Source organism: Phaenicophaeus curvirostris, chromosome 5, assembly GCF_032191515.1.
Source record: "Phaenicophaeus curvirostris isolate KB17595 chromosome 5, BPBGC_Pcur_1.0, whole genome shotgun sequence".
NCBI lineage: Eukaryota > Metazoa > Chordata > Aves > Cuculiformes > Cuculidae > Phaenicophaeus > Phaenicophaeus curvirostris.
Genome location: NC_091396.1, coordinates 60,387,512 through 60,397,757, shown reverse-complemented (window position 1 = coordinate 60,397,757; position 10,246 = coordinate 60,387,512). Strand labels below are relative to the sequence as shown.

Genomic DNA, 10,246 nt, shown 5'->3' with positions numbered 1-10,246 from the left:
GGGGGGGGGGGTCCCGAGGCGGATCCGCTGCGGAGTTTGGGAGCGGGACGGCGGCGATGCGGGAGGAGGAGGAGGAGAAGCGGGAGGTGGGAGAGGAGAAGGAGGTGGAGAAGGAGGAGGTGGAGGAAGGGGAGGAGGAGGAGGAGGAGGAGGCGGGGGGGGGGGGGGGGTTGGGCGCAGCCCGCAGCGCGCACCGGCGGGGCGGGGGGGGCTATTGTGCGCACCAGACGGGGACACGCACACTCACACTCACTCACACACACACACACACACACACACAATCGCACATCCAGGGCTCGGAGAAGGGAAAGTATCGCGAGAGCGGCCGGCGAACAACCTGCTCCCCAGCCCCGCCGCGCCCGCGGAGAAGCCGCGCACATGCGGAGCGCCAGCCCCGCCGCTCCCCGGTGAGTCAACGCGCTCAGACAGCCCCCCGACCCCCTCCCTTGTTTTTTAGGTTTCCTCTCCTTTTTGCAAACGAGAAAACTCCTCCTTGCAAAGTTGGGCAGCGCCTTTGTAAAAAGGAGGGGGGGTGGGGGGGGTGCAAACAAGCAGCTCCGCGGGGTCCCCCCCCCTCTCCAAGCGAAGGTCACCGCGCTGCGCGGAGCAACTTTGGGGGGGGGGTGGGGGGTCTGGGGGCTCGGAGGGGGGGGCTCGGGGTGTGGGGGGAGCGTGTGTGTTGGGGGGGGGGTGCGGGCTCGGGGTAAGTTTGCGGGGTTTAATCGCGGGCTATAAATGGGGCTGCTGGAACTTTAAAAGGCAGCAAGCTGTGGTTGGCTGGTAGCGAGATTTGGAGTAACATATGGCATTAAAAGGCGCACAGCTGGAGGTAGCATTTCCATCGCAGTGAAGTCAGAGCAGCTGACTCTCCAGCTTGCGGTGTAATTAGCAAACCGAGCACTCCTCCTCCCCTCCCTCCCTCCTCCTCCTCCTCCTGCCTCGCTTGCACCCGCGTCCCCTCCTGCCCGCAAGGTAAGTGCCCTCCGCAGGTCGCACCCTCAGCCCTCTCCTTACCCCCCTAACTCCCCCCTTTGCCTTTTAATAACTTCAAGGGAAACTTTTTTTTCACCCCCCTCTCCCTTTATTCCCTCCTTTTCCACGCTTTGGGGCGATTCTCCCCCGCAAAACCTACTGCAGAACCAAAAAATCCTCTCCCTGGCTCCAGCCGCCACTGGTTTTGTTGGGATTCGGTGCATAATGACTGAGGATAAAGTTTAAATGTGCGTGCGTGTGTGGCTGTGTGTGCTTGTGACGTGGGTAATACACTTTATTAAAAGATGCCGTGAGTTTGCATTGCTGGGAAGACACACTGGGAGTTTATGCCTTTATTTATTTTTTTTTTTTGTATGTGCGTGTGCGCTTTCCTCCTCTTAATTTCATTAAAGTGCATGGTGGGAGAAACAAAAGGTTGGAGGGGCTGCTGTTTTACTAGCTTTTGTTTACTTACAATCAAGTTTTTCCTGTTCAGAGCAGGTGCGAAAGGATGAGAAGCATGTTGTGTTGTGGTTTTTTTTTTTCCTTCTCCCCCTGCCCCCCCCCCCCCTTCCCCAAACTATTACAGACAATTAACAGTAAACGTTATCTCCAAGGCTGTTTCTTTGGCTTGCGTTACCAAAAAGCTGATCTGTTTGTTACAGCTGCTAGGAGGCTTTAGTTTACAGTAGCATTCAAGTTTTTCCTGTTTTGAACAGGTTATGAAGGAAGAATGGAGTTTCCAGACCATAGCCGCCAGTTGCTGCAGTGTCTGAGTCAGCAGCGTCACCAGGGCTTCCTGTGTGACTGTACTGTTTTAGTTGGAGAAGCTCAATTCCGAGCTCACAGAGCCGTCCTTGCCTCTTGCAGTATGTACTTCCATCTTTTCTACAGGGACCAGTTAGACAAAAGGGATATTGTGCATCTGAACAGTGACATTGTCACAGCCCCTGCCTTCAGCCTGCTGCTCGAATTCATGTACGAGGGGAAGCTGGAATTCAACAGTCTCCCGGTCGAAGACGTGCTGGCTGCGGCGAGCTACCTTCACATGTATGACATTGTGAAAGTCTGCAAGGGCAAGTTGAAAGATAAAGAATTATGCTCGGAAGAGAAGATTAATGATGAGGCGGCTGGTTTGGAGAAAGCGGAGCATTTTCTAGACGCCGGAGCGCCCCTGGTCCACGAGTTTGACCCAGGAAGCAAACAAAAATTCGGCGTTGCAGAATATGAGAGAGCAGCAGGCAAAGAAAAGGTCAGCAGTCACCCCGCCTGGTCCTCTGATCATATAAGTGTCAGCTCTGTGCCGACAGAGGCAGAACCGTGTGCCGCAGCAGCTGGAAAAACAAAGGCTAATGTCAATAGTTCCACAGGACCTTTGTCCCAAAGGTCTGTTAACCATCCCCTGGCTTCGAGTGATGTGGACTGTGCGCTGGATTTGTCTTTCAAGCCCGTGCTGGGGAGAGATTCCTTACACCCCTCCTATGTCTTTGGACAGCTGGCTTCCGACAGCCAGCAGCAGGGTACCGAGCCACTTGTTAAAGATGAACAAGACTTGCTGTCAGATCAGGAGGACGGCGAAGCCAGGAGTCCGGAGAGTCAGCATTTTGGGAATTCAGCCAAAAGCCTAGTGACAGGGTTAGGACACATGTTCGCGGGGAATGGCAGCTCTCATGCCCGGGAGGAGGATATAGATCAAGAGCGAGACGAGAGCGAGGATGACATGGATTCGTCGGACATCTCCTCGGGTGTCCTCGTGCCTCCCGGGCATATCTGCATTTGCCCCCTCTGTAGCAAGGTGTTCCCGAGCCCGCACATCCTTCAGCTTCACCTGAGCTCTCATTTCCGTGACAAGGACGGCTCCCGGACCCGCTTGTCCCCCGACGGCTCTGTTCCCACTTGCACCCTCTGCGGAAAGACTTTTTCTTGCATGTACACGTTAAAGAGGCACGAGAGGACTCACTCTGGAGAGAAGCCCTACACCTGCGGCCAGTGTGGAAAGAGCTTCCAGTATTCCCACAACCTCAGCCGCCACGCTGTGGTGCACACCAGGGAGAAACCCCACGGCTGCAAGTGGTGCGAGAGACGGTTCACGCAGTCTGGGGACTTGTACAGACATATCCGCAAATTTCACTGTGGCCTTGTGAAGTCCTTGGTTGTTTGAGATGCGTGGGTTTTTTTTGTTTTGGTGTTTGGTTTTGTTCTGTTTTGGTTTTTTTTTCTTTTTTGCCCCCTCTTCCCCCCTTTAAAACAAAACAGGAGGAAAAGGCAGCACCTGAATTTTAATCCCTCCCCTCCTTTATTTTACTTTGGTGATATTCACTTCAGGTATATGATCTTTAAAAGATGCAGAGGTATACGCTCCAGAGGCCTTTTAATGCAATCCTTCCACCTCTCCATCTCCCCCCTTGCCCTGCCACCCTCCCTTCCCAGCACTGTCCTTTAGGTCTTCTCTTGCGCACCCATGTTACATTATTAATTTGAAATGATCTAAGTAATCCTGCGATGATTTAGCATCTGTTTTCATGCTGGAAGTACTTGCTTCATGGTCAGGAGGGTTTTTTTTTTTCTTTGGTGTGGTTTTTTTTTTTAGTTTGAAAAAAAGATTATCAGCAAATTCTGGGGAAAAATTTGGCTTCCATTAAGCTTCTCTAATGCTCTCTGTGTGTTGCACAGAAACATCTGAAGAGATGAACCCTGATTTAAATACATTTTCAGTGTAGACAAACTTGTCTGTGTATCGTGGAGTAAGTGGCCATAGTCACTCTCTAGACAAGACCTTAAGTTGGCCCAGGTTATAAAGGGGGTTGAGGAATCCTGGCTGTGTCTTTGGTACTAGTCACTTTTTATTCTCTTTGTTATATTAGAATAGTTCTGCCATTGGTTCTAAAATCTGAATAAGAATTGTTTGCCTTGGGCTTTGACTTAAGTTTTCCCTTCCCACCCACCCTCACCTGTGGGCTGACCTGAAAAGCTGCTTTTGTGCGTAAAACACGAATGGAAAAACTCCTCCTGTCTGCAGCATATTCGCTCCCAAAAAATTGAAGGATGTGCACGAAAACATATGGAAAATCATAAGATACGTGAGAAACTTCATTCCCATGTCAGCACCCAGGGGCTGATCCTGTCCCCCTTGGTGGGGGACAACGCTGAAGTAGCTCCTGGGTTGCTTAGTTTAAGGTAACTCGTACCACCTGTATTAGGAGGTGCCCTGCTATCTTGTCCAAAAAGTTTGCGGCTGCTATGCTACAATCAGCAGCTCAGAATTTAATTTAATTTTATTTTTTCTGAAGTTGATGATTCCCTCTGGGCCAATTTCTGTGCGATTGCTGGTATTCCGAAGGGGCGGTGTGAAGATAAACTGCTGCAGGGAAATGTGACCCGACTTTCCCCTATGTCTCACCTTTTCAGGGGAGGTTTTTGGGGTATTTTTAGGTGTTGTTTTAACTTTGTTTGTAAACTGAGGCTGCCTGTAACTACAACCAGTTTTAGTCCAAATAACTCAGTTACTTGCCTAATAGAGCATCCTTTGGTCTGTGCATGTTGGTAAATATCAGATTATTCTTTTCCAGTCAAATTACTCATTCAAGGTACATGTACATGGGACTGGAGTATAATAATAATAATATCCGAGGGTTTTGAATGTTGTTCTGCTGCGTTAATGTTGCTTCACCAGCTTTCCTGACACTCCTGGAGTTGTTTTGTGAAACTGAAGTATTTATTTTTAAATGAATTTGAAGCACTGAGTTAGATTGTTTTAAAAAGCTGTGCTTAAAATACTGTATTTCATCTTATGAAGAAAAAATTTCCCAATGCCTTCCCCCTCTGGTCCAAAAACTGAGCACTACCTACATAAATAATATGAGATTGATATTATTTTTTTGTTAAATAAGTACTTCCTCTTTTAAAGAAAATCAGGATATACTTGTTACAACCTCCTCTTATTATTCATCTCTTAAACTATGAATGTACATGTAATGTGAAATTTTGCTTCTATTTATAGTTTTGGGTTTTGATGTTTTCAGTCTGATTTCTCGACTGTAAAATATTTTTGCTGAACCTGTTACATATGAAAGTTGTGGGAGAGTACTGTATCTTGAACACAAGTGGCTTTTGGTACTGTGGTCTTATTCTACTTAATCAGTTTTTTCATTTTTTTTATCTTTCTTTTTTGCTGTGATTGGAAATAGCACTGAACAAAATCTACTAAAATTAAGTTATTTTTCTTTCTACTAAAATTAAGTTATTTTTTTCTCCTGAACGTACTTGATATAGTATTTATTAGATTTTTTTTTTTTGAAGTGGAATTATTACTGTTAATCTATTTCAAAACTAGTTAATTTACACTTCACTTTAAATTTTATAACAATGGATTTTGCATGTTGAACGACATGTGAAGAGTTTAATGTAGAGTCAGCATTACTGAAGCTGGTAATCTTAGTTTTTCTTTCTTGTGACACTTTTTTGCATTTCAGCCTTCAGTTACTGTTGTTTCTTTCTTTCTTTTTTTTTTTTTTTTTAGAAGAGCATAAAATAGGATGTGCCGTAAGAACATCATTAGTGTGTGGAGCAGGGAAAACTGAAACAATTTTGTGTCTGACCTTAGTATAGAAATTATTCATTTAACTAATGCTATGAGCATGCTCTGTACTGCAGTGAATATGGGGCAAAAGTTCTTTCTTTTTTTTTTAAAAAAAAAGAAACAAAAAACCAAGAAAAAAATACTTTCTCATTCTTTACTACATCATGAACATGCTGTTCTCCTAGTCTGGTATTTGTGTTCCCACTCCTCATAGCTTGAATTTCTAAAGTAAAAAAAAAAAAAAAAAACCCAACACGTTTGCACTTACTTTTGTTCTTAAGGTAACTTTTTTTTTTGCTATGTCTGTGTCTCTCATTTTTAAGTTGCAATAGCTCGGAACATGTATTCAAATGGTTCATGACTCTACAGAGAAGTACTAAAAACATTGCACACTTAATGCTGTCTCTTCATATACTGTTTCACTGTGGGGCGGTTGCTGTCTCTGTAGGGGATGGTCCTGCTCTGCATTTTAAACACTGGATTTGTCTTCTACTACAAACAAATACTGTGAAGTTATTGTAAAAAAAAATCATTGATATTTTTAATTGTTTTTAATCTTGGTGCAGTTCAGATTAAATATGTATATTTAAAGACACTAATTTTTGTGGGAGAGTTTTATAGTATACAGTATGTAGAAAAGCTATTGGAATGGAATATATTTTATAAAAACGTTCTATCACTGTTTTATAGTGAACTATTTTTTCTTCAGTGTTAGCGTAATACTGTTAGTCTAGATACGACAATCGCAGGAAGAGTGATTCAAGCTACTGTTAGCGCTTAGTTTTGTGTGGAGTTCTGTTTGCAACTGTATTGGTATGTGCTGTACAATGTGACAATCGTGACTAGGTTTGTTGTCTATAAATTTACACAAAATAAAACGTGCTAGAGTTGTAAGCTTGGGCCGCCTCCTCCCTTTAGCAGAAGGGGTGTGATTTTTGGTTTATTATTATTATCGATTAATATTTGTTATTTCGGGGTTTATTAATATTTTTTACAAGTGATTGTGCTGCTTTTTTAAAAATTGTTATTACATGCTGTAATAATTTCTTTCTTTTTCAGGGCCATGTGGAATTTTAGGCACGTGAGGAGCAGCCTTATCTTGGTCAGAGCCTGACTGAGCATTTCATTAGTAACTGGGCAGGACTCAAACCAGCACCACTTCTGCATTTTAACCAGAGTACCAGGGGGGTTTAAATGGGCTCAACTCTCCCTCCTGTGCCCCGAGTGAGCTTTGGACCAGCCCTGCCCTGCGTGATGCTTCTTCACAGCTGCAGGCGGGTGCTGGGGACCGGGATGCTGAAGTGATGGATGCTGAAGTGGTGCAGTGTGCACGGGCAGCAAAGGGCACCAGTGCCTCCCAGCATCCAAACACCATGAGGCTGAATGGAAGCAATAGCAGCCAACTTGCATGGAAGGGTTCTCTCAGGCGCCAAATCTCTCAAACTAAGGAGATCTGAGGTCTGATATAACTCCTGCAAAAGTCCACCTTAAAACTTGGGTTGACTTTGGCAGGAGCTGGAATTAGGCAGCTCGCACACTCTTCCTCCTGTGCCAGCTGCTGCTCTGGGGAGGAAAATAAGCTGGTGGGTACATTTTGCACCTGTACTACATGCACTGCATCTTGTGTTTCTTAATTATTCGGAGGTGAACGATTGAGGTGGAATCAGTGCCTCAAAATGCTGCTGGTTGAGGGATGGGCAAATTGCAGTTAATGCTGATGCGGAGGCACAGCTCTCTCTCTCCAGCTATTGCTTAGCCGCTTCTTTGCAATCATTTCAAAATAGGTAGGTATTCCTTGTATTCAAGCACCCGTCCTGCCTTGTGGAGCTTGTGCCTCCATCCTGTCTGTGGGGAGGGGAGGGTGAAAAGCTGTTGGGAGATGCACCATGCTCGTGCAGTGTGAGAAACTATATATATTTTAATCTTCGTGTGTGAGTGTGTGTCACTGTAGCTGCTTATTTGTGACACCCTCTTACTTTCACTCTTTTCTGCTGTTGTGAGTGTATGGAAGAAGATTGAAAGGTGCCCTACCCTCCCTCACTGGAAAAAGTTAACTAAATGTGTCCAAATCTGGGTGCTGTGCTAGCGGAAGAGGAGGCAAAAGGGAGAGGGTGCTCAGAAATAGGCAAGCTTGAAGCTAAACCTAGGAGGTGGATGGCTTGCACACAGGCTATAAATAACCGTGGGTAGATTGAGGAGAGCAGCCCCCATCTACTCTGGCATGGGCATGCTGTGCCCATTTTCTTTGTTGATAGCAATTGCTAATGTGAATTCTGGCACTCCAAATCCTGATGCCTGTTGTTCTGATAACATAATTAAATCTTAGGAATGTGAAATATAAAAAGCTTTGAGGCGAAACCAGGCCTCTAAGCGGATACTGGAATGGGAGGTGTGGGGTTTGTACATACTGAATAAGCAATGGAATCCTTCTAGGCAGGGTTTCCTGCCTGCCAGCTCACAGGTACACTAGGAGCAATCCTGCCCTTCCCTATGGGATTGGGGTTGACCCCCAGGGAGCATCTGCTGTTCTAACAATGGGCTGCAAGGGCTGTGATCTTCCACGATGAAAGCTTGTAATGGGCTTCTTAGGTTGGCAAGGGTCAGTCATGCCAGTGCCAGCCGCCTTGGCTCCTGCTGCCCTTACAAAGCCTGGTTCTCTTTGAGGGGAGTGCTGTGAAATGTTTTCATTAATTTTTAGCTTCTGTTTTGAAGTGCTATGTGCCTTCTGGAAGTAGTGTAGCCTTGGAACGCGCAGCAGTGGCTGTGGATGTCTGGGTGCATCTGGCTGTGTGTCACCAAATGCCACCATGCAGCTGGACACCACAGAAGAATGGCTTCTTCCTAGCTTGGGTGGTGGGACGTGTGTTTGGACCGAGTCCCTCCAAACCACTGAGGAAAGTTCACGCTAACCCGTGGAGATATCACCAGATGAGGTTCCTGGTGCTGTTGGATCCCACATCATGGGAACCACTGTGTGGATGGACCACATTTATTGCTTAAATTAGATTCTTGCAGGTGAAATAAGCCTCCAGGCAGGTTGAAGAGTGAGGTCTCCCTTGAGAAGCAGCTGGAGTGGAGGGGTAGAGGAATCTTTATTGCTCAGCTTGTCGTTAGTACCAGCACCACCCAGCTTCTACTGGTACTCAGGGCTGCATTGTGCCCCTCTGAGTTTTTGCTTGCCCATGAGTATCTTTCTGTACTGTTTTGCTGTGGAAGGCACACAGCAGACCATGAAACAGCAGCTGTTATCTGAGGAAATCAATGACAGGTGTGACCCAGCAAAAAGGAGTCTATGTAGGACAAAGCTGGGCTCAAGTGAAATGGAGTTGATCCTGCAATGCAGTTGATGTGTGAAAACATCTTGTCCTGGGAGGAGGAATCAGGAACAGGGCTGCGAGTGACCTTCCTAGAGAACATTTTGTCTGAAATGTTTTATGCTGGGGAGGACCTGCCTGGAAGTGCTGCAGATTGAGCAACTCTGTGCAGCAAGGTGTCTTTCATAACAACCAGACTGAAGGATCTTGGTTCCTTGGTTCCTACTAATCACACGTGTGGATGAGCTGCTGCAGAAGATTCCGAGTGCTTTCCAAGTGTGCAGCCTCTGCAGATGAGCTATAGCCTTCCGTTCTCTTCCTGACTAGCTCTTTTCATCCCAATTAAATAAAAGAAGAAAAATATATTGCTAATGCTGTTTAAGGGGAGGAGAGCGAGCAAACATGTTGGTTATTGTTACCTGTTTCCTGTTTGTTGTTCCCTCTCGTACAGCTGCACAATTCTGTACACAGCTGCCTCCTCTGCCCTTTCAGAATGATCTGCTGCAGAAAAGGAACATACTTGGCAAATTGGCTTTAAAAACAAACAAGCAAAAGCAAACTCAAAAAAAAAAAAAACAACCCCAAAGCCCTCTTAATATTCTTGGGCTTTGCATGTGGATCAGTCTTGGGTGGGACCTGTCCAGCGAGAGGAGTTTGGCACAGGCAGGGACGAATTCTGGTGTTGCCACCAGCCAAACAGCCTGTGCAGGGCAGTGCTGCCAGAGTTTTCCAGTGGCAGGAGACGGGTTCTGGCATTCCAAGGGTTTTGAAAACTCTTCCCCATGGATTTTGAAGCAATATACATTATAGACCTTGGGGCAAAATTGACAGAGGAAGGATGCTATCGCTCTTGTTTCCCCAAATTCCACTGTTATTAAAGGTACAAATGACAACCTTATCCACAGGTTACTTCTCCCTGGGGATAACTCAGCCCACACACTAGGTACTCCCTGTTCCCCAACCTTCCTTATGTCTCCCTTTTTTCTGTGCTATCCAGGTGGTGTTAGGAGCCATCTGCCGCAGTGATTCAGCAGAATCCATTTAGTGCTTTCCCAGAGAGGCCAGCATCTGCCAGGCAAGAGGGAGACCATGGGGAAGCCCAGCACATCTGCCACTGTGTCTGCAAGCAAGGTCTGGGGTCAGAGCCTAACCTCCTCCTGGCCACCCTGAGGGGTGCAGGTTGTGTGTGTGAGCACCGTGATCTTCATCTTCATTGTCGTGGCTTGTCTGGCTCGATCTGGGTGGTTAATTATCAAATGGCTCTTTTGGCTCTAGCTGTGGAAGGGAAGAACCTCCCTTGCACTTTGTGATGTTCTGCAGTGTCTGGTCAGCGCTTGGCAGGCACTGGGCTTCCTGACTGCCTCAAAATGAGAATGAGACG

General features: G+C 46.3%; 1 protein-coding gene across 3 annotated transcripts; it reads left to right on the top strand.

The window, feature by feature from the left end:
- Positions 1-297: 297 nt before the first annotated feature.
- ZBTB42 (zinc finger and BTB domain containing 42) lies at positions 298-6,835 on the top strand. 3 transcript variants are annotated; one of them, XR_011337573.1, is made up of 3 exons: positions 298-407; positions 1,692-3,716; positions 6,611-6,835. XR_011337573.1 is itself a non-coding variant. In XM_069858945.1 (2 exons), exon 2 carries the CDS (start codon positions 1,706-1,708, stop codon positions 3,131-3,133), a length of 1,428 nt encoding a protein of 475 aa, XP_069715046.1. In that variant the 5' UTR covers positions 298-407; positions 1,692-1,705; the 3' UTR covers positions 3,134-6,457. The 3 variants fall into 3 exon arrangements, 2 of the variants coding, with proteins under 2 accessions (XP_069715046.1, XP_069715047.1); XM_069858945.1 differs by lacking the exon at positions 6,611-6,835 and having other exon boundaries at positions 1,692-6,457; XM_069858946.1 differs by lacking the exons at positions 298-407; positions 6,611-6,835 and adding an exon at positions 943-972 and having other exon boundaries at positions 1,692-6,457.
- Positions 6,836-10,246: the final 3,411 nt, after the last annotated feature.